We start from the raw sequence: 23924 nt of genomic DNA, 5'->3' as shown, positions 1-23924 counted from the left end.
TGTTTTGTGTATGTACTTGTAAAACAGATTAGGTTGGACTTGATCAGATTGTGAAACAGATTGTGAAACAGTTTGTATTGGACAGTTTGTAAAATTGTGTTGTGTATGTACTTGTAAAACAGATTAGGTTGGACTTGAGCAGATTGTGAAACAGTTTGTATTGGACAGTTTGTAAAACTGTTTTGTGTATGTTTGTATATTGGTTGTTGATAAGCAGTTTGTAAAACAGAACAGAACAATTTCAGCATTTTAGCACATTGTAAAACAGTTTGTAATGAGCAGGCAGTGAACCCAAATGCAGTTTGTAAAACAGAACAGAACAATTTCTATTTCGGGCTCATTTTAAAACAGTTTGTAATGAGCAGGCAGTGAACCCAAATGCAGTATGTGAACAGTACTAGTGTAATGCAGTAAGCTGTTTCTGGGATGTAATGCATGTAAGCAGTTTGTAAAATGGGATGTAATGCAGTTTCTGAGTTTGTAAAGCAGTTTGTGAACAATACCAAATTGGTGAATTTGTAATACAGTTTGTATTCAAGTACTAGTGTGCAGTTTGTGTTTGAGATTGGTATGGATGATGTATTCAAGTAGCGGTTTCTTAATAGCAGTTTGTATTAAAACAAAACAGTTTCAAACACAAAATGATGACACAAAATGCCATTAACTGAACTGTATTACACAGAATGTAGTTTTAAAAAGATCATTACATGATGACACTCTTACTGTAATTTAGTACACTGTTATGAACATACAACATAGATCATGGTAAATAACAAACTGCCACAGCTCCAAAAAATAACAATTTCCAAAGCTCCATAGTAAATAATAGTTTCAAACATCTCAAAGCTCCACAAAATGTCGTCACCAAGTATTGAAACCCTACAAAACATACAATATAAATCATGTCAGTGTGCAGAAAATGTGAACTAAAAATATCAATTGTAACAACATGATGACACTATTAATAACATACTCAATGTATCAAATCATTGCATCGGTTGTGATTCACTCAACCCAAATTCTCCCGGTTGCAATCCATCTAACCCAAATTGCATCTGTAAATAGTAAACAGCAACCATTGGTATGGCGTTGTGATATGGATAATACTATTAAAATTGAGACAACACAAGAGACCCGCTTACACTTTCTTGACTACCAATCACTGTTTCTTGGGCCTGTACTTGTTCAACATTGGGAGTATCCATCTCTGAAGGGTGAAATAACCTCCTGCAAGTGTCCACGACTGCTGTATCTCCTCCATCTCGCTAATTAACAAGTCACAAATATCATTTAGCATATTTTTCATATTTGCATTGAATGGTATCTAAAATTTAAAATATTTACAATATGCACCTGTTTGCGTTTCCCCTTAACTGGTGCTCTCTTCGTCTTTGCTTTAATTTTCCTCATGTCTTTCTCCATCCTTGATGCTCTTCTTAGAGATGGGGGTCTGCCTTTTCCTCTCACAACTTTCGGACTTAGTACTTGCTTTGAACTTCCAACTGTAGTTGTATCAGCAGTCGTACAGCCAACATTCGCACCAGGGAGGGTTATCGATGGGGCTTCTTGGTTGGCACGATATAACTCAATCATTGCATACAATTTTGTAGTTGCATCCTCAGTATGCCGACTTGAACCCGCAGCATGAGTAATCATCTGATAACAGATATTCAACAGACTTGAATATCTATTAGCATCTGCCCGATGATCCCCTACGTCATAACTGCTATGGATCAATGTGTACCTCCTTTTGATGTCTTTCCGCCATCGATCTAAAATGTATGTATCCGGCACAGACTTAATCCCATTACATTTGAATACGGCCAAAATGTGTCTACACAATATCCCCCTCATTTGAAACAACCCACATGAACACTTTGCAGTTGCATCTTCCTCACTAAAGTCCACATAGTGTGTAATCGGTTTTGTGAACTCTTCCACACGAACTTCATCATCTACATGATATGTCTTTATTGTACCATCATGCTTAAATAACTTTGGATCCATATCAATAATACCGGTAATTTGTTGTTGAAGTTCCCTGAATTTAGCATTCGTGTACAGATCTTGAAATTTCTTCTCAATTGGGGATCGAGATATACAGGGAATGGAGACACTAAATGAATGGAAGTTTGCAGCAGTTTCATTCTCAATTTTCTTTTTCAGAGCATTATCAAACTGGTCAACAAATTCTTTCAAATTTGTCTTCGCATGAACATAACCGTCAAAAAATGCATTCATGCTCTCGCTCCGCTGCGTAGTACTCATTCCAGCCCAAAAGACGTCCCTCAAGAATGCCGGTACCCAATGCTCACGCTCATCATATAAACTTCGTAGCCAGACATTTTCATGCAAGTTGTACGTGGTGATTAGCTGCTCCCAACATTTTTCAAACTCTTCAACACTTTGAGTGTCATACACACACTTCATCAAAGCAGTTTTCATGCCACTTTTGTACGCACTATGAGAGCCAAGCTTTTCGGGTACTTTCTTCAGTATATACCACAAACAGAATCGATGTCGGCTTTCTGGGAATACAATGGCAATGGCATTTTTCATCGCTCTGTCTTGATCTGTGATTATGGCTCTTGGAGTTATACCGTCCATACATTTCAACCATGTCTGGAATAACCATACAAATGTCTCGGTATCCTCACTAGATATCAATCCTGCTCCCAACAAAATTGACTGGCCATGGTGGTTTACACCAACAAATGGTGCGAAGGGCATACCGTATCTATTGGTCATATATGTAGTGTCAAATGTCACCACATCACCGAAATACTGATATGCTGCCCTACTACGGGGGTCCGCCCAGAAGACATTCTTCAATCTCCCCTCATCATCTAAGTCCATCAACGCAAAGAACCCGGGATTTTTGTACTGCATCCTTAAAAAATAATCTTGAAGCGCTCCAGCGCCACCTTTCCCAAGTCGCAGATGTCTTGCCTTGTCCATATAATTACGACAATCCTTTTCCAAAAACGGGAGATTCTCGAATCCACCGGCGCCAACGACAAGACTCCCAAAGCTCTTATTCATTCGAATCCCAGCTAGGTCATTTGTATCTAGAACTCTTTTTACAGTCTCGCTGACTTCTCTATTACAACGAAAGAACCGGGATTTCTGTGGACTGAGGCCGTGATTATGTATATTATGATATGTTGTCAACCGTACCTTTCCCTCAACTTTTAAGTCATTAATCTTTGCCTTACATTCCGTCTTTCCTGTCGGACGTGGTTTGACGACATTCAACGTTCTATTTCGGGCTTTCCCACCGCGGGCACACGCTAGGGTGACATATCTAATAGTCCCATCCTCGGCCTTTTCACTCCTTTTTGTCATTACCCCAAAGCCGTATTTCTTACCATATTGCTTATAATAGGTCAATAACTCTTCAAAAGAATTAAATTCCATCCCTGACTTTGGCTCCTCAATCGTATCACCACCATCCATTTCGACACACTCAGGTGTCCCGGCACTACCATCCTCGGTATCCCGTGAAACAGAGGTATCCTCTTTACTCTCCTCGTTAAGTCTAGAGGATGTATCAGGTTTTTCAGTTTCCTTACAATTGGGTGGATCCTCTGTATGAACTCTTGAGCTCGTTGCGGAGCTAGTAGTGATAAGAGGAATGGGAGGTCCCATCCCATATTGAAATTTGTAACCAGTATTCTGCATAAATCACAAAAATTAACACAATTAAACTTTATGATTAATAAACATATTTATTAAAAAAAAATACTACCAAAGTTGCATCACCACCTGAATGTTGATTGGATATTGGTTGCCATCTGGATATGGCATAAAGGCCGGTGACCATGCAGGCATTGGTCCAGGCCAAACGTGCATATAATTTGATAGGCTTGGAGCAGTTGTTGGGATGTCCTAACATAAAAAATAATAATGAGAGTTGCAACCAATAAACATCAATGTAAGCACATTCCAACAAATCTTTAAAATACTATCACATACCGTGCTTAGAGAATTTGAGCTACTTGGTGTTAGCCCAACTGAGTGGTCTTCTCCTTTTTCCATGCTAACAATTCCAATGAAAACTATACCTCCTGAAGAAAGAACAAGAAGAAAATCACTAAATTATGTTCATCATTCTTATGAAAATCAGTGTAAATGATCCAAACAAGTTGTTTAAAAATATTTTTTTAAACAATTATCATGTGTAATGAATTTAATTTATTAGCAAAAGAAATTGATTTGTTTAAAAACAATTGAAGAATGGACTATATCATTTGAAAACTTCATAATAATTTAACTATTAAATGGTTTTGATTGAACAACCTAGTCTCTAAACCCCAAAATCAGCTCACTAATGCATTTTGCAAAAAATTTATAAAGCATTATGCAAAAAATCGTCTATGGTAATAGACTATGATATAGATAGATGAACATCTAGCTAGCATCGTTTTGTGTTTTTTATTTTGCACACTTATGGTTTTGGATATTTACATTCAAATGAATACATCTTTGTTAGATTTTTTTGAATTAGTAATTACCATTCATGTCATGCTGGCTGTGGCAAATGTGCCATTATCTACACAAGAAGCCAACAAAAACACAGAATGCCAACCAAGAAGCCAACAAAAACAGACCCTTTGCACTACCACATTATCTACACAACAAGTAGCAAAATGAAATACTAACATCTATAAAATGCAAACAATGTGGCAAAATTAATAGAGATAACCAGTGCAAATAAATTTATTTCCTACTTCCTACACTTTTTGGCCGACCTCGAAGAACACTCTGGCTTTGGAGCCATACGCAGTTAACAACTAAAAATGCTTATTGATGTTTCTAACCACCAAAATGACAACAAAAACAGCACATACGAAGAAATGAAGTCACGAATATAGGAAGCTTGCGTTGTGGGATGTCTTACTTGAAGCTAGCGACGGAGATACGAAGCTGAATAACAGAGATGGAAGAGATCTCACAACTGTTCACGCGAACACGAACGAAGACATCTGCGGTTCTTCTAGACCCAAAAATCTACTGCTTCAAGCTCAATATTTTCTCTTCCACGATTGTTCGCAACTTTTCTGGAATTTTTTTCTGTTTCTGAAACTTAAAACATCATTTTCGTTCTCAAATGTAAATTCCCCCCTTTTCTGTCCGTCTTCGTGTTTTCTTTCCCTTTTTTTTTTTTTTTTTTTTTTAAATTAAACCGGCTGACGTGGCATAATTGCCCCCTGAGCCGGTTACGCAGCGGTTTGCTACAGACGGTTGTCTATAGCAGTATTGATTATTATAGCATGTTTAAACTCATGAACAGAAGAAAATGTATCTCCTCCATGGTTAAAAGATAAGCTTATCATTACTTTCGCGTGTCTAAAAAATAATCTGGCATTTGTGTGTTGAGAAAATTTATACTTTCTTCCCTCTTGACACAAAAAGTGGCACTCATGGAGTCTAATAGGCCAAATCTATTTATATATATGGAGTCTAATTGGAACATAACCATTAAATCATCGGCTTAATTTGTCACACAAGGATATATATACACAAAAAAATACACACATCGTTATATATAGAGGCTCAACACAAAATTTTATTTATAAACATTTGGCATAACAAGTCTGCAAAAGCCCAATAGAAAATAAAAAAGGCCAAAATTGCCAGTTTCTACATATTTTGTCTTACTATAAGACAATTAAAAACATCATGCCGGTGTGCCTTTCTCTTGACTATAAAACAAGTAAAAGTATCTTGCAGCCTTTCAGAATGTGGTAGCCTTGCAATTTTTTATTTTTATTTTTTATTTTAAAAAAAATATATATATATATATGTGGTAGGCTACCTTTGCAGAAGTAATAAAGGCTAATAATAGCCTTTGAAGGCTTTCTAAAATATAATATATGCACCAAAAAACAAAGGTCAAAAGATACTTTTCACATGAACGACTTTCCATAAACCGATTTCAGAAAATAATATATACATAAAAACTTTACCTTGCAAAAAATAAAAGATAATTTCTGACATACTCAAAAGTAAAAATAAAGAAATAAAAATAATCAAAAGAAAGAGAGAGCATCACGCCTGAATCCCACTTCCACCACAACTCAAAACAGACGGTTGTCTTAAGCCACCATACTAGTTTCTATTGGAGTTTCTCCATGAACAAGGTAGAGGAGAACACAGACATTGGCATTTGACCTCCATCTTCCTTCATGTTATACAACTTCTGGATAAAATGAATGCACACAATCTCATGGTTTCAACAACCAACAGAGAAAAAAATAAAAAAAGGTAAAGGTAGAGTTCACACAACCATGAAAATGAGACAGAAAGCTCTGATACCAATTGATGAAATATATAAATAAGATCATGTCTGTCTATTATCATAGAATGCTTAAACTCGTGAACAAAAGAAAACATAGCTCCACTATGGTTAAAAAATGAGCTTGCCATTACCTTTGTGTATCTAAAAAATAATCTGGTGTGTGTGTTGAGGAGACTTTTACTCTCTTCGCTCGTGATGCAGAAAATGGCTCTCATGGAGTCTAATGGGTCAACTCCATTTATATATATGGGGTGAGAGTAAGGACTTTCTCAAGTGCTCACTAAATAGTCCAGCCCATTATGGGCTCACATTATAACTATGTTAGTCCACACAAAAAATACAACAAAAACCTCTTAAACTTTCAATGATTTTCACATTCATAATCATTCATTGAAGTCCCATGCCAGTGAATCAAGACTTTGGTGGCTGGACGGCGATCGATCTATCAGAGATGACGATTAATGAGTTACTTTAGATAAGTGCATGAGCTATAATTTTATCGAGGTTGTTAAGAAATTTTAATTAAGCACATAGGCTAAAAAGTCTATTTTAAGGCCTGTCAAATTTTAGCGGATGCTTTTAGATGGTATAAATGCATATTTTTAGGAGCACGAATTGAGATTTTATTTGGTAAATTTGAATAGGCCACAGACCAAAAATTTATTAAAATAGATTATGAAATTCTTGTCGAGCTCAATAATTAAGTTAAAAAGCCCATTTAATATTTATGTGTCAAGTGAGCCTATATTTAATTGGTATTAGGCCTAAGAATTTATTTAAAGTCCACAAATATTGATTGGACGAGCTTGACTGATTTTGGAATCTAAAATCGACTCATTAGAATTGCTAAGTGACTTAGCTCATGAAATTATAAGCAAACTCTATAATATAATTGGACCCATTAAATAGACCAACCCATTTATTAGATAGGGATCCAATGACAAAACCTAGTGAACCGTGGACCATGAATTAAACCCAAGACCCATAGGAAAGGACCAACGACCAAGTTGTAAAAGCCCAACCCTATTGCTGTAAATACCCAAACCCGCAGCCCGCACGTTGGCTTGCTTCATTCTTAGAATATATTCATACATTCTAGCATATGTTTACTAATGTGACTTATTCCCTACCATATTCAATTTATTATGTAAATCAATTAATATTGTTGATTTATCATATTTCCATTATTTCTCTTGCTCCATTCACCTATAAATAGAGATAAATGTAATGTATTCAATAACAATTGAGAATAGTATAGATGTAATCCTCAAATTCTCTTTCCCTTTTTCTCTCTTCTCTATCTCATTTTCTATTTTATTTTATTCTCTACATGGTATCAAAGCAGATGTCTTGAGTTCGAACTCTAACACTACACTTTATCCTCATTTACTTAAATATTCTACATGTTGGACTCACTCATTGAGGGAGAGTCTAACCCACGCGTGAGGAGGACTATTAAGAATATAATATAAATAATTAAATCTACCCCTTCCTATTAGTTTAAACTTTTAAGACAAATGTTGTTTTCATATCTACCATAATTTTCCACCCGAACACACAGGTTCCACCAAGTTTGAAGCTCTATTGTGAGGACTGCACCAAAGTAAGGGAAAAGATCCCTTCCTATGGATATAGGGAAGGCTAAGAAGAGAGTCATTCATTTCCACAACGAGCTGGAAGATGAGGCTGCGCGGCAAGCAAAGTGCAGCTAGTCTAATGGAAGGGCGGGCAACATTATGTAGAAAGTCTGGTTGGAATGTCTCAACACTAGGGCACAAAGGAATTTTCACCTTATGCTAGGCGGGCAAGCACTATGCTAACCATGCAAAGGTGAGAACGAAGAGCTGAAGAGGTTGGTAGCCCAAACTAAGGGTGAGTTACTCGCAAATGGTGAATAACGGTCAAGGACAAGACTAATATGGATGTAAGGGCTTTTCGAGATAGCACAAAACTGCTTAAAAGGCGGCAGTGTCGTACGCATAGGCCCACACTCCATCTCAAAGGTCACATCTAGGGTGATTATGTGGAAAACAAATTACGACTCTACAGGCCATATCATCTTATTTCAGAGGTATGGTCTAGCACCACATGGGAGACCCTTATTTAGGGAAGGACTATGGATTGGAACCAAGGCAAATCACATGAATGTGCATGCCTTGTCCCATCTGCATGTCTCTACCATCCTGCAAGGCCACAGGGCAAATGGAAGGCCGAGATCAAAGGTCTCATATTCAAGCATATTAGGAGTTAGGAGCATGTTAGAAGGACACCTGGCGATTTGGCCTTATAAAAGGGATTGGACAATGGACATCTCATTTTTGAGATCGTAAAGTGTTGGAGCTTCTTCGGAGTTGGAATCTTCAAAGTAAGCAAGTGGCTTCAGAGGGAGCAACATAATGAATAACGCCGATGCCGCCTTAGTATTTTAAATACCGCTAAGGTAGATTATCTCCTAAGACCGTACTTGGGAATGTGGGCTAAATATTGTGGGTATGCTATAAGATTAGGCCTTGTATATTCTGTAACTTTCCCCTTTTCTTCATGAAAATAATATACATTTTCTTCATTATGTTTATGAGTTTGAATGGTTTGGTTTGAAGGAAATGGTGATTTCTAGGTGAGTGAGTCTAATCGTTTGTCGCAATCATCCTGGACGGGTTTAGGAGTTCCCGTGCCATTCCTATGACACGTTGCCACGAGTTTCAAACAAGCACAGAGAGAGAGAGAGAGAGAGAGAGTCTCCATGATGACCGGGGTGGAACCCTTTCGTATTGGCCTCACTTGAAGTCTTGATAGACGGGTAGAGAGATTCCCCTTGCGTATCATGTGTGGTGTCTTGAGACAGTTGGCCAGGTAGAGTGATTCCTTGGGTCGGTCACTTGTGTTGATCGGGTTGAGTGATTCCCTGTATAGAATGATTTGAAACTGGTGAATTAGTTTGCACGTTAACTGGGTTAAGTGAGTCCCCAAGTCGTACGGTGGACTGATTCCTTGTTGGCATTTAGTGATGAGATATGATAAGTTTTATGTGTTCGATAAGAGGATGGTTCCTCACCTCAACCATAACTACATATATTGAGATCTGCACAGAGGGTGATTTGTCGCCATGCTTATATACTTGTGTTGTTCAGAGGGTGATTCTTTATTATAACTATGAATACATGTGTTTCAGCCCTGAGTGTAATTCCTCGCCATGCACAAATATATGTGTTCGTAGATCTTTTACATTGAACAGTGCATACACTTCACTTGCATTGTTGCTTATTAGTAGTATTGTCATAGATGTTTAACCTACCTATGGTTTCATTATCAGGATCATAGACCTTAATGCAGACGTAGTCCCAGAGGAGGCTCCTGAGGTGGAAGGACCAGCCTAGCCCGAGTATTAGAGACGGAGGCCTATCTCCATTAATAGGTTGTTTGTTTTCTTTCTTGGAGAGGTATCTCTTAATCAGGTGACAAATCATGTTCAATTTGTTGTACACGAATACAATTAATAAACAGATGGTGCTGTATAACCTTATTTGGGAAGTGATAGTGACTTGTGGATATTGTTATTTTAATGAATAAACTATTTTACCTGTTTAAACTCTGGTACTATTAATATTTAGTCTCTGACTAAACCTTTAGTTATTCCATTGTGAATTATTCTATTTTTCTTGCATGTGCACTACTCCTGAGAAAGCACACCTTTACTTATTCTGTTGTGAATTATTCTATTTTAAGGATTTCACATCCTAACTCCAAAACTCACCAAAATTTTTTTCCTAAGTTCAAATATCTAATTAGAAAAATTCAAAACATAATACAACTAGGTCAAACAAGCATAGGCCACTCTTGATTTTTGTTGCAATTCTTTCAAACTCCATCTTTCACGCTAAAACTGAAATATGCAGCATACAAATATAGCATCCTATGCTTAAATAACGTGCTAGAACAACCAACAAAACTTATATCATAAAAATCACAACTTTCTTCATAATAGAACTTCAACTATTTTAACCTTAAGAACAACCCTTGATGTTCATGGTCTATCTGTTTTCAAAATAACTCCAAGAACTCCAAAAGTTCAATAATATACTCTCAATAAATTCAAGAAAACATTCTTAAGAACTATCATACTTTGAATCATTAAGCCAAAACCACAAAAAGTAACGAAATCAAACTCGACACAATCGGTTTCCACCCTTTTCTCCAAAACAAAGCAAGAGATTTGGCTGTGATCAAACCATTAGATCCAAAACTTCCATGACGTAAATCATCAATAAATAACATCATGTGGTTTATATTCAAGTCATAAAATAGATCTAAGCATCAAACCTAAGATCACATGGCAAAAATTGCATAAAAACATAGACCCATCCGAAGACCTCAAATATAGGAACTATATGAACCATTGCATGCATAATAATTCATATCTTTAAGATCAACACAATAAATCCTCAAAATACAATTCTAGTCAGAGTCATAAGAGTATCATATGTGAATATCAAAGCCATTAGAGCATGCTTTCACAACAAAAGACCTAAGCTTATCCAAAATAGAATCTATTTTGCTACTCCCAGTTTTCAACTTTTTAGATCTTTGCAAAACACTTATAAAAAAAGTTATAACATGCAACAAATCTTTATCAAACTTGTATATTAGCATGTTAACTATAAACCATAAAAGATCAGAGCAATACTTGGCAATAACTTAGTTAAAAACATCAAAATATCACACAGTGTTCAGAATATCGCCTAGAATGACCTCTTCACACTGAAAAAAAAGTTTCACCCATCAAATGATCATTAAAATTTACAAAGAACATACCAATGTAAACTAGATGATAAGTGTTATGTTTATGTGATTTTTATCACTCTTTATTTATGAAAAATATCATTTTCCCTTAAATACTATTGATTTTATTTTATGTATACATACTTTTATTTATTTTCTTGGATTTGAAGGAATGATAAGATTTAGTGCAAAATGAGAGCATTTTGATACAAAAGAAGAGACTACAGATCCAGACTGATGAGAGGCAGTGACAATTGAAGAGAGCGAATGAGATCTGGGTGAGGAGCCTTGTCCCGTGGGTAGCAAAGAGATCCTTCTCACCCAAAGGTGAGAAGACTAATCTCTCAGTAGGCGAGGCGACTCACGACCAGAAGGTGCTACCAGAAGGCGCGAAGATTTGGCGACAAGGCTCTAGGCAGTTAGATTGGGTGACTAGTCTAAACGACCAACTTAAAAGACCAACCTAAACGACATCGTGTGCAATAACTAGAAAAGGCAAGAGGAGTCTTTCCACTCGGTAGGTAAGGAGAGGCCCTTTCATTTGTGACCTCCTTGCCAGCTATATTCAGCACACAAAACATCTACTTGGTGGGATAATTCCTCCCGACCGGGATCCATTTGTTGCTGACCACCGAATCTGAGTTCCGCAATCAATCTATTTGCGACCAAATCCTCCCGAACTCTGCAAATCATGCCGCATATCACTGAATCTTCCTTTTTAGATAATTTTGTTATTTTTGGAATAATTTCTTTTATGTTAACATTTATCTTTAGAAACTATTTTCCAGATCTTTAGGTTAGATTGTAACTACAGTTATTTTGTTTCCATATTTGAATTTCGACATCTATTTAATCTCGTCTTGTGGGATTTTAGGAAGTCTTGGTTCTTAATCTTAGTTTTAGTTTTAGTTTGAGTCTGAGTTTAGAGTTTCAGAATTTATTCTTGAAGTGTTCTTTCAAGGAGGTAGATCTGGGAGAGCAGAGGCGAGAGTCGCATGTTTCATCAACTAACTCCAACGAAGAACACCAGTTTTATTTTATTTTCTTTTTAATTTCATGATGAACTAATTCTATTTTCTAGAACTTGGATATAGCCTAGCATTGAACACAGTTTATAATCTAAGTTATTTTATTTTCAATATTTCCATAATTGAGTGTTTATTCCTTGTTCTTAATTTTAATGTTTTTTTCTTCAGTTTAATTTTGATAAACCATTCTTCAAATTTCAATTTTTCAAAAAGTAATTAATTTAGTCAATTTCAATACTCAATAGCATAATTATTCTATGTGGGTTCGATATCCGTTTTCTTTAAAACACTTTACTACTTGTTATGATTCTATGCATTTGCATATATATTTTTAACCAAACACTGGACTACAGGAGGAACAATGTATGTGAAGGGAACATTATGAGAAAACACATAAAACAACTTTGAAAAAGTCAAGCAAGGAAGACCAGGAAAACTGTCTGAGAGTTCCTCCAGTTTCCTCTTTAAGAAAAGGCTTCATAAGTGATCAAAGGCTAGTGAGATGGACAAGGACGAAACTTATACATCTGGAGGGGTGATAGGAGATATGTAAATGACACTTTGGGTGATGTGGGGTCAGTCGAAACTGTGGGTAATACCATGTGCTACAGCACGTGGTTTTCTGCCAAGGAAGCTTCCATGTAAAAGGTGGTGGTGAGGTGGCTTTTGGTCTTCCCATCATCCACTATTTGGGACTGACTTGGATAGTGAAAGGACACCCATGGTAGGGGAAAAACTCCCTCTACAAGTGTAACACTCCAATTTAAGGCCCAAACTACATGACTTATACTCCAAAAGGACTAGTCAACGATACAATTGGAGCCCCATTGGAATCTTATAAAGAGCAAAAACTTCTCATTCCCAAGTAATGTGGGATCTAATACACCACCTACCCTTATTCTTATCATAGGTATCACAATCTACCCCCCTTAAATTCCTGACATCCTCGTCGGGCCAATCCGTCGTAGGTGGCATGGCTCAAGTTCCACATTTCTAGTTGGGATAGGCTCTAATACCATTTGTGATGACCCGAGTTTGTCTAGACTTGGCCCTTAGAATTCATTCTAGGTTGCCATGGCATTTTAGGAGCCTTAGTTAATTTGGAAGGCCATAGAGTCGTTGATTTGGTAACTTGAGCCCAAGAAGAGAGTAACCTTAGATTACTTTGTAATTTTCGGCCCTATTTAGAAACCCAGGCCCAATGGCTTTAGGCCCATGACCCAAATCTTAAGTCACTAGTGCCATATGTCATGAAAATGTTACACTTTGAATCTAGTCTTGATAGTGGGTTAAGGGGGAGAGAGAGGTGTAGGAAAGCACCAAGAAACGGCTTGCACAGCTACCCTAGAAGAATTGCCACTTGTCAACTTGCTAGAAACCTTCTAGATGAACCAAAGGGCAATAGGATCCTAGGCAGACTAAGGGATTTTCGACTAGCCCATCTTCCTAGCCCATTGTTTTGCCCAAAATTTGAGTTCCAAGGTAGATTTATTGGAAAGGGAAGCCTAGGGAAGTGAAATAGAGCTTTTCTAGAAAATTTGCATGGGAAACTGAAGGGAGGCACATAGGACTTCGAATTTGGTCAGTTTTTGCCAAATGTCAAGCATGCACTAAGTTTCTAGAAGAATATGTGAAGAGAAGCAATAGGAAGATGAAGCATCAACTTGGGAAAAGAATGAGTGGACGGCTAGGGCTATGGCACATGCCCAATGCCACTTGTCATCCATGCCAAAGGTTACTTGTTGAGAAAAGGAAGAGGCATGTAATGTTTTACCAAGTTACCCTTGAAGAAATATTCACTTGCTTAAGGAAATGAAAGGCATAAAGGGGAAAGAAGGAAATTTTGGCCAGAGGAAGAGAAACCCTACACACCACCCCCAAGATGTCCCTTCCCAATGCAGTCCAAGTGGGAAATTCCAAGAGACATTTTCGGCAAAAGAGAAAGGGGAAGAAGAAATATATGTCATTTGTCATCCATGCAAGGATTTTGGAAGAAACCAAGGAGGGAAGTGAAGAGTCTACTATAAAAAGGAAGGGGGACACGCCAATGGGCTTTTCCTTTGCCATTTTCTAGAAATTACATGAATTCTCACTCTCTCCACACAATTCTCACATGTTCACTTGAAGGTTCCCTCACTTTCTCATATTTTCTCTCCAACCAAACAAGGAGGATCCTTTCAAGAAAGAGGATTTCGGCACATCAAGAATAGACAAGGTAAGGATCGGTTTCCTCTTAAGTTTTGCACACACATTTCATTTTCTCAACCCGAAAATGAGATTCAAACCTCATTGGACTTCGAAAATGATAGAACACCCACACTTTCTACCGATTTATTGGAAAATGACTTAGGTTTTTCAAGAAACTATTGAAGCCAATTAGTGGAGGGAGTTCATCCTCCATGTTTTCGACCACCACATGTATCTTTGCTTTACCTTAGATTTTGTTTTACTTCATGAGTGAAATGAAGGGGTTTTATCCCAAAAACCCTAGAAACCGAGTGGTTTAAGATAAAGTGATGCCCTAGAAACCCACACACACACTCAAGAACATGAGATAGGATTTTTAGTTACTTTTTCTAATATAGTATGTTCGGATTTACAACTTGCTAGTATTTATTTATGCGAATCTTTGTAAGTATACACTCAACTTACTCTTGGTTAATGCTTGTATATATTTGTGTAAATTCTTTCATTGTTCGATTGCTTTGTTTGCTATCTCTTGATTGTTTGTTTGAATATGCTATTATGATCTTAGTAAATCTATAGAAGGAATTATATGCTTTGGATTTGTGATGAAAATGCCATGAAATACTCCCATAAGTTTTAGTTTTCACTTGATTAAGGTTGATGGTTTATGCAACATGATGTTTCGGTTTGAACATGTCTTGGAAGTTTCGGACCTTGGTCAAAAACCTATGATTTCATGTTTTGTTTCATTATGTCTTGATTTCTGTATTATATGCTTGAAGTCTGGAATGTGTTTAAGTGATGGATTTTCATGTTTTTGTACCTATGAGTTTCGGCCTAAGCAAGTTCTCATGGTTCCATGTATGTGTTTTGATATCTCATATGGTTTATGTTATCATGCTATGAAATGAACATGTTATGCTTGGTTATTTCATGCACGACATTTTGCATGTCATATGTCAAGTGTAAGTACGCATGTTATAAGTCTCATGTCACATGCGTTTGGGGAAAAATGTTTTTAAAGAAAATGTTTTCAAAAAGTGTTTTCAAAGAAAAAAGTTTAAAAGTTTTTTAAAGGAATGTCCTGGTGGAACTCCTCTGTGCACTTTGTGTCGACAAAGTATTGTTGAAGAGCCTTGAATGAATTATTTTCAAAGGATATTGGAGTGAGGAAGCACCTAACGCTAGTGGTGCATAAGGCATGTAACCCGACGAAGTAAGGTTGAGTTAATATGAATATCTGTTTATGACGTATTCATCACAGTGTACGGACCGTTGATGGTGCGGTAACTAGCAGGAACACTCGGTGCTAAGGGGAACTGTGTTGTGTCCATCCTCTGAATAAGAATATGAGCTTATGTGCTAAGGATCACTCGATGCAAACCTTGTGATATGTTCTGATAAGGTAAGTTCTGATTAAGATCACGTGATTAAGAAAAAGTTAAGAATTTTTTTTGGAAAACTAAAGTCTCTGTTACAAATCTTTTGAAAATGGTCAAGTGCACAAGTCAAGTTCTGGTCAAAGGCATAAGTCAAGTACATGTCCATGCACGCATTTGATGATATACCTTTTGTATACTTGTGTTAACTGTGATATGTTGTGTGATTACTTGTTGAGATTTCTGGAAATCTCATTGTGATAGTTTTCACTACCATTCCCCAATAGAAATGGTAGAAGTTGTGACAGGTATGGTAAACGACGACCATGACCAAGAGGAAGAGAACGATACCTCCTCCTCCGGAGAGGATTGTGCCGGGAGGTCACTGGTATACTTGAATTCATTGCGGAGTTCAAACGACATAACAACCGAGACAAAGATAAGGTTTTGGAAAAACGGTGAAGCCCAAATCATCTTGAAGAAGTACGAGAGCTTAAGTCATTTTGTGGAAAAAAAAAAGAGAGAGAAAACAGTGCTTATGGTTTTAGACCTCAACTTTTTTGGAACTATGTTTTGAGAAGGTCCCGTGTTTTGGGAGTTTTAAACTATACTTAATGATTTGGGATATGATATTAGTACGGTGCATGTGCTTTGCAATTGCTTATCGTGTTACTTAGTTTATCTGACTTTTACTATTGCATACTGCTAGTGTACTTAGCTGCATAGCATATTATCTGTTATGTACGAGGGGTGTGTAGCCTTGTGTTACATGTCCCAGCATCTCAGTCACTGTCCAATCTCAAGTGGGGGCTGGGAGCGCCTGTGACGCTAGCAGATTCCACTTGGGATTGGACGGACATCTGAAGCGTCAGGACATGCAACACAAGGTTACCTGTCCCCGTTCATGACATATAAGATGCAATGTTCCTAACATGCATCTAGCATTATGCAATATTCGCAGCGGATAATTTTTTTTTTAAAAGCAATACTATGCACCAAACTTATGATATCCTAAATACTTACAACATACTTCATACATAAATACATACTAAACAACTGAGATCACAACACTAGTCCAAAATGGTTGTGAACAAAAGAGTGCTGGAGATTGAACTACACAAAATACAATTAGTAACCTATGGCAACTACATCTAAGTCACACCGTTGCTTAGTCGACCGTTTCCAGTGGGTCGTTTTCTGGTTTTCCTTCAGATCCTGTAACAAAATCTACCATTCGGGGGAATGGTAGTTGGGACTACCACAATGAGATTTGATTACAAATCTCAGCAAGTTAACAAAAAATTTCACACAGGTTAATGATGCATGCATGACAATAAATGCATGAATGCACAATCAAAGTCAATAGTAAACATAACATAACTTGACATAACATGGCATGAAATAATAAGCATAACATGACTTGACATAACATGACATGGAATAATAAGCATGACGTGACTTGACATAACATGGCATGAGCTGACATAACTTGAATTGGAACTGAAACTTAGCTTGACGTGACATAAACGTGAAACTTGACATGAACATAAACTTGAACATAACATAACGTGAAACATGACTTGAACGTGAAATACATGAACTTGGAATCTTTCTCAATAGACTTAATTATAAGTGACCATATGGGTGCTACACAGGTCCCCTTGAGCCGTGTGTCCCTGCCGATTACCGCATCATAACACATGTGTCTATACCAGCTGTGAGTGCGTTAATACGTACTCCACAGTTGTTGTGGCCCCATGTATCCTACGTGTCACAATTGCTGTGTCTCACGTAGTGTATGCTCCACAGTTATTGTGGCCTCATGAATTGTTTGTGCCACACTTGCTGTGGACACACGTAACATAATGTGTGGCACTATCGGCGTTAGTGCCTGGCGCGCTCTGGTGACCAGCTAATTAGGCCCCATTTGCAACCTGTTGACTGTACTTCATCAACCCAGGGAATTTCACACCTATTTAGACACTCCAGCGTGAACAAAGAAGTTTCACTAGGATATTACCCCATCCTAGCGCTTAGGGTCGTGATTGACATGAATAACTTAACAAGATTGTTCTCGAGATATACAAACTGTATTCGAGACGGGATGACATGGATACAAAAAGATAGAAGTCCTGACGTAGCGTAACGTGAAGTGAACGTAAGATGACAGACATGACATAGTTGGGACATAAATGTAACAGAGTACATTTCATAATATGGCATACATGTAACATGCAACATTTCATAACATGGCATACCATATAACAGACAACATTTCTTAACATGGTGTAATATGTGACAGTGAATATTACGTGACATGAAATACATGTAACAGATGGCATACTTAACTTAACATGATATACTTGCAATGTATAGGAATACGTGACAGAATATCTTGTGTAACAGATGAATAATTCATGACAGAATAAATTCTACGTAACAGATAAATATGTAATGACTTGGCATGGCACATATGATAACATGCATACATATAATTTAGTTCCATTACTTATCACTCATACACATTAAACTGATAGTAAGTTAAAAGCTAATTTACCTCGATCGTCGCGTTCTACTAGAATAAAGCGCGAAACACGAGGAACTGTAAAAAGTTATTCTAAAAGTTAGAAATTAATTACTAACAATTAGAAATGTGAAAAGAGACAACTTAGAGTAAAATTACCATTTTACCCTCTACATGTGGGCAAATGACCATTTTACCCCTAACTTAAGGATTTGATATCCTAATTCCAAAAATTACCAAAATTTACATTCCTCATGTAAATTTTGTCCCAAACTCAAATATCAACTCAGAAAAATTTAAGACCAATCACAACTATGAAAAACTCACTATGGCCGAAACCTACATAGGCCATTTGTCTTGATTTTGGTTGCAATTCTTTCAAGTTTCAAAACTCATGAATAAACCAAAATCTTGTAACAAAGATCTTCCTATCCTAAGTTTAAAAACACCCTTAAAAATATCTATTAAGAAAAAGATAATTATCAACACCAAACTTTTTGTAAAAAGACCCAAACTTTTTAACAAAAAGTAAACCTTAAATCACAAGTTTTCACCTTAATAAAAAAATCTCCAAAAATTCCAAAAAATCAAATCTTACTTCTAACATATTCATAACAACATCCTAAGATAAAAAATGCTTTAAATCATCAAACAAAACTCACCAAAAATCACAAAACAACACTTGGAGTTTTTGATTTTAAACTTAGTCCAAAACAGAAACTGTTTTTCCCAACTAACTATGATCAATCTCTTGATCCATGGCTTAAAGACATGTGATCTTCAAACTAACACATCACATGATTTAAAAATGTGTCCTAAAGAAGATCCAACCATCAAACTTAAAATCACATGGCTAAAAGTTAATAAAACATGGATCTAACTCAAAAACATCAAAGTTTAGGCCTAACCGAAATTCTCTTGCATAGAAAATCATATCTTTAAAACTAATACTAAATATCTTCGAAATAACATCCTAACATGTATATAAGAGGCTTAGCATCATCATATAAAAATATCAAAGCCTTTAGAATAAGATTAAACCACGAAATATTCAAACTTTCACAAAACAGAAACTGTTTTTCCACTTCCAGTTTTCAAGTTTCTAACTCTAAGAAAATCTATCATCAAAAGCTTTATTCAAGCAACAAAACCTCAATGAACATTCATAAACACATGCTAACAACACTCCATAAAATTTTCAGACCAAGATATGTCCATTAGCTTGGTCAAAACTTCCAAAACATAACATACTCTCCCGTTTCACGCCCAGAATGACCTTTCCATGGTTAAAAATACTTTTTACCGATCAAATGAGCGTGGAATGAGACTAATAAGATATCCACAGAAACTAGACTCAAGGAAGAACAACTTATGTGAGGAATCATCGGGCAAACATACTTACAATGGGTCTTAAATGGCCACGCAAAATGTCCTAGAAATCTGCCCGAGAGAGCTCTTTTGGGTTTCTCTCTAAGAACGGGGGAAAGGAAGTGATAAAATGGAATGAAAAGTACCTTGCACGACTATAGACTCCTGGAGGGGGAAGTTGTGGGCTGGAATGATCCTTGATTGGAGGTGACTATGTGACATAAAGTGGAGAATAGTGAGGGGCAGAGACTGCCTGCAGTAGCTGTGAAAGATGGAGGTTGATGGAGTGGATTTCTTCTTCACATCAAGGCACTATTGGGTGCAGCCAATGGCAGTGGATGGTCTGCCATGTGGGGGAGGAAACTTCTCCATGAAGCTTTGCTAAGGTGGCCAATTTCGTGGGCCTTGGTGGGCCCCACCAAGTGGGCTTCAATTTGGGGTTTAAAGGGGGTTTGGTTAGGGTTTGAGATGCTATCAAGCCCAAAAATCATTTTTTCTTGGCCCAATCAAAATCCCAAAGTTTAAAAGGTTGAATAATGATGTCGTAACAAGGATTTGATTAATTAATAGCATGTGGAAGTGATTTAATCAAGTGATTAAACACAATGCTAGAAATCAGATTAAAAAGGGTTTGGAGGCCAACTTTAGGGTTTGGGAAAACCATTTAGGGTTTTGGTTTCAACCAAGCTTTTGGGGTTTCAATTGGATTCCAACCATTTAGGGTTTTGCTAGAGTTGAAACCCACTTTGGTCTGGCACAATTTGGTTGAACAGATGAAACACAGCTTTGCTTAGGTGGCATGATCTCACACCTTGATTCCTTCACAAATCTATCTAAGGGTTCTTCTTTGTGCCAAGTGTCTAATACCATTTACTATGTGTGGCTAAGATCTTTCCTAGTGTCCAAATAAAACTCCTCCAACCTAATTTGGACATTTCACACTATGATTTTGAAAACACTGCAATGGATGCGCTTATCGAGGTTCCTATTTACTCTAAAAAAAAAATAATAAACTTAGTACTAAAAAATTCTAAATATTCATATTAACCTATAGTGAAAATCGTTCACCGAAATTCAACCCCGAAGTGCCCCTAAAAAATAATTTCACAATTTCCAACAGACATTTCGTCCGAAATTATGAAAATAGACTATTGCGCCATAAAATCCTAAATAATGCACTGAGTCTAATGGCGCAGACCATAACTCATTCTGACACTTCTAACTATCTCAAATAATTAAAGTCATAAATCTAGCACCACAGTGAGTGATAACATTGATCATGATGACAGACTAAAACCTAAGCGATTGGTCGATTCGTAAAAACTTATGGGTTTTCACGAGATTCCTAAAGTCAATAGAAATTCCACTAATGAATTTCTAGTGGGCTATTACAGCGCCACACCATTTGTAACGCTCCAATAGAAGACCCAAACCACATGGCCTATACTCCGAAAGGACTAGTCAATAATACAATTGGAGCCCCATTAGAACCTTATAAAGAGCAAGAACTTCTCATTTCCAAGCAATGTGGGATCCTATACCCCACTTACCCTTGTTCTTATCATATGGAATATCACAACAAACCTTGCCTTGGTGGTGCAGATTCGTGGGCCTTAATGGGCTTTAATTGAAGGGGCCTTTATTTGGGGGTCTCAATGGGGTTTGGTTGGGGTTTGAGTTTCTAATAAGCCTAAATCTAATTTCTCTTGGCACAATAAAATTACCAAGGAATAAAAGAATAAATAAGGATGTAATGACATGAATTTGAGTGATAAATAACATGTAGAGGTGGTTAAATACTAAGCTACAACCAGTTACTAAGCCATTTGGGGTTTTAGTTTTCACCAAGATTTTGAGTTTCAATTGGATTCCAAAGTGTTTAGGGTTTCACTAGGGTTGAAAACGTCTTTGGTTTGACACAAAATAAATGGTTGGATGGAATAGGGTTTGGCCTAAGTGGCATCATCACAAATCTTGATTTCCTTCACATTTCTATCTCAGGATTCCTCTATATGCCAAGTGTCCAATACTATTCACAAGAGTGGTTATGATTTTGCCAAGTGTCAAAATAAAACTTCTCTAACCTAATTTAGACATTACACACTGTGATCTTTAAAACACCGGACTGAGTATCATATGACGCTTACACTGGAGTCGCTATTCACTCTGAAAAATGGTGAAAATAACTTTGCACCATAAGATGCTAAATATTCAAATGAAACTATAAGAGTATTTCATTTCATGAAATTCAACTCCTAAGTGCCTCAAACAATTCAAAACACGTTTTTGAACAACTGTTGTCCAAAAAATAAAAATCATTTTATTGCGTCATAAAATCCTAAATATTTATCTGAGTCTAATGGTGCTTACTGTTTCTCATTATCACACTCTTAACTACCTCAAACAAATAAAATCAAATTTCTGGCATCATATTGAGTAGTAACTACCTCAAACTAATAAAATTGCATTTATGACATACCAAAACTTATGTGATTGATTGATTCATGAAAACTTTCTGGGGTTTTCATGACGTTTCTAAAGCCTAAAAAAATTCAGCCGTTAAATTTTTTTTGGGCTGTTATATCCTCCCCTCCTAAAAAAAGATTTCGTACCTAAAATCTACGCATGTACAAAAACCAATATTACAAAACAAAGGAGAAAATGTTGCTCACCAAGCCTATTGTCCATCACTACACATATCATCACCAGTCGATGCAGACGGGGCTGAGTCGATATCCATAGACATGGTATGTTGAGGTAGATAGTAGAACACGTCATCCTTGAGATTATAAGCCACGTTGCTAAAATGCTCAGGGCCAAGGTGCTGCTTGACATCCTCATCTTTGTTGTCAAGTACGTGGCCCTCAATGAGTAGTTGTCCTTGATGGGTAGACGACATCGAAGATCCTGATGTCTTGGGCTTAAGATCGATGGCTGCAGAACGCTCCTCAGTTACTCGGTTGGACCCAGTTCCATCTCGAGACATCTTTTCCTTGAAGTTATCTCAATCCGTCCACATGGTTGGGGGAAGAGGTGGATAACACTCAAGAAGCAAGGCCTTCCTCTCATAACCTATACCATTCCTATCTATATCCATCACATGGGTTCATAAAATAACTACCACCATATAAGAGAAGAATATAACACTTACAAAGGTTATTGCCTAAATCGAAGTTCTAGGCTAACCCTCTATGACATTGAATCCTTGCCTAAGCGAAATTGCTACTTTCCTTGCTGCTCAAATAGTTATTTACCACAGATATTTCTACTACTGAGATTTTGCCATTCCTTAACTCTCTCCCTTTCTAATCAACAATTTGTACTGAAATCCTTCTGTGAGCTAGATTGAGTCATACCGATATACTCTTTGAATCTAAAACTTCAGCAGCTAATCTCTCAAAACTCTTCCTTAGAAAAATATATGCAATACACTTAAGATATCCTTGTCTTTCAATTGGGAAAATCTTAATCCATACACAACTGAATTCACTTTCTCTATTTCTTCAAGGAATCCTAGGTGGTACCTCGATAATTGATCAGTAATTAATCTAAACTCAAGATTTTCTCTCTTATGGTTGGCATAACTCTTCTATCCATCAAGAGTTGCTTCTAGTTTTGACTCTAAATAATAGTATTTGTCCCTTTAGATGTTCCTCATGAACCATTTTACCAGTTTAAACTCTGGTACGAAATATTTTGTGACTACACCTTTAGTTATTCCATTGTGAATTATTCGATTTTTTTGCACTTGCACTGCTAGTGAGAAAGCACACCTTTACTTATTCTATTGTGAATTATTCTTATTTTTAAGGATTTCACATCCTAACTCCAAAACTCACCAAAACTTTTAACATAAGTCCAAATATCTAAATAGAAAAAATTAAAACATAACACAACTAGGTCAAACAAGCATAGGCCGAAAACATGTATAGGCCAAAACTCATTGATTTTGTTCCAATTCTCTCAAACCCTATCTTTCATGCTAAAACCAAAATATGGAACATACAAAAATCACATCCTATGCTTAAGTAACATGCTAGAACAATCAACAAATAAAAATCACAGCTTTCTTCATAATAAAACTTCAAGTATTTTGACCAAGAATGTTGTTCATGGTCTATCTCTTTTCAAAACAATTTCAAGAATTCCAAAATTTAAGAACTATCATGCTTTGAATTCCAATATACTCTCAATACATTCATAAAACATTCTTAAGAACTATCATGCTTTGAATCATTAAGCCAAAACAACAAAAGCCACAAAATAAAACTCAACACAATCGGTTTTAACCCTTTTCTCTAAAACCGAGCAAGAGATTTGGTTGTGATCAAACCATTAGATCCAAAACTTCCATGAAG

General features: G+C 36.7%; 1 protein-coding gene across 1 annotated transcript; it reads right to left on the bottom strand.

Annotated features, from left to right (window-relative positions):
• Window positions 1-986: 986 nt before the first annotated feature.
• Window positions 987-22552, bottom strand: LOC109017708 (protein FAR1-RELATED SEQUENCE 5-like). The gene is made up of 7 exons (XM_035685787.1): window positions 22273-22552; window positions 3976-4067; window positions 3766-3888; window positions 2305-3675; window positions 1354-2205; window positions 1143-1265; window positions 987-1055 (listed from the first exon to the last, which is right to left on the bottom strand). The coding sequence occupies exons 1-7, from the start codon at window positions 22550-22552 to the stop codon at window positions 987-989; spliced, it is 2910 nt and encodes a 969-aa protein (XP_035541680.1).
• Between the last annotated feature and the right edge of the window lie 1372 nt (window positions 22553-23924).

The sequence above is a fragment of the Juglans regia genome, chromosome 15, assembly GCF_001411555.2.
Source record: "Juglans regia cultivar Chandler chromosome 15, Walnut 2.0, whole genome shotgun sequence".
Taxonomy (NCBI): domain Eukaryota; kingdom Viridiplantae; phylum Streptophyta; class Magnoliopsida; order Fagales; family Juglandaceae; genus Juglans; species Juglans regia.
This window is presented reverse-complemented; position numbering and strand designations above follow the sequence as displayed.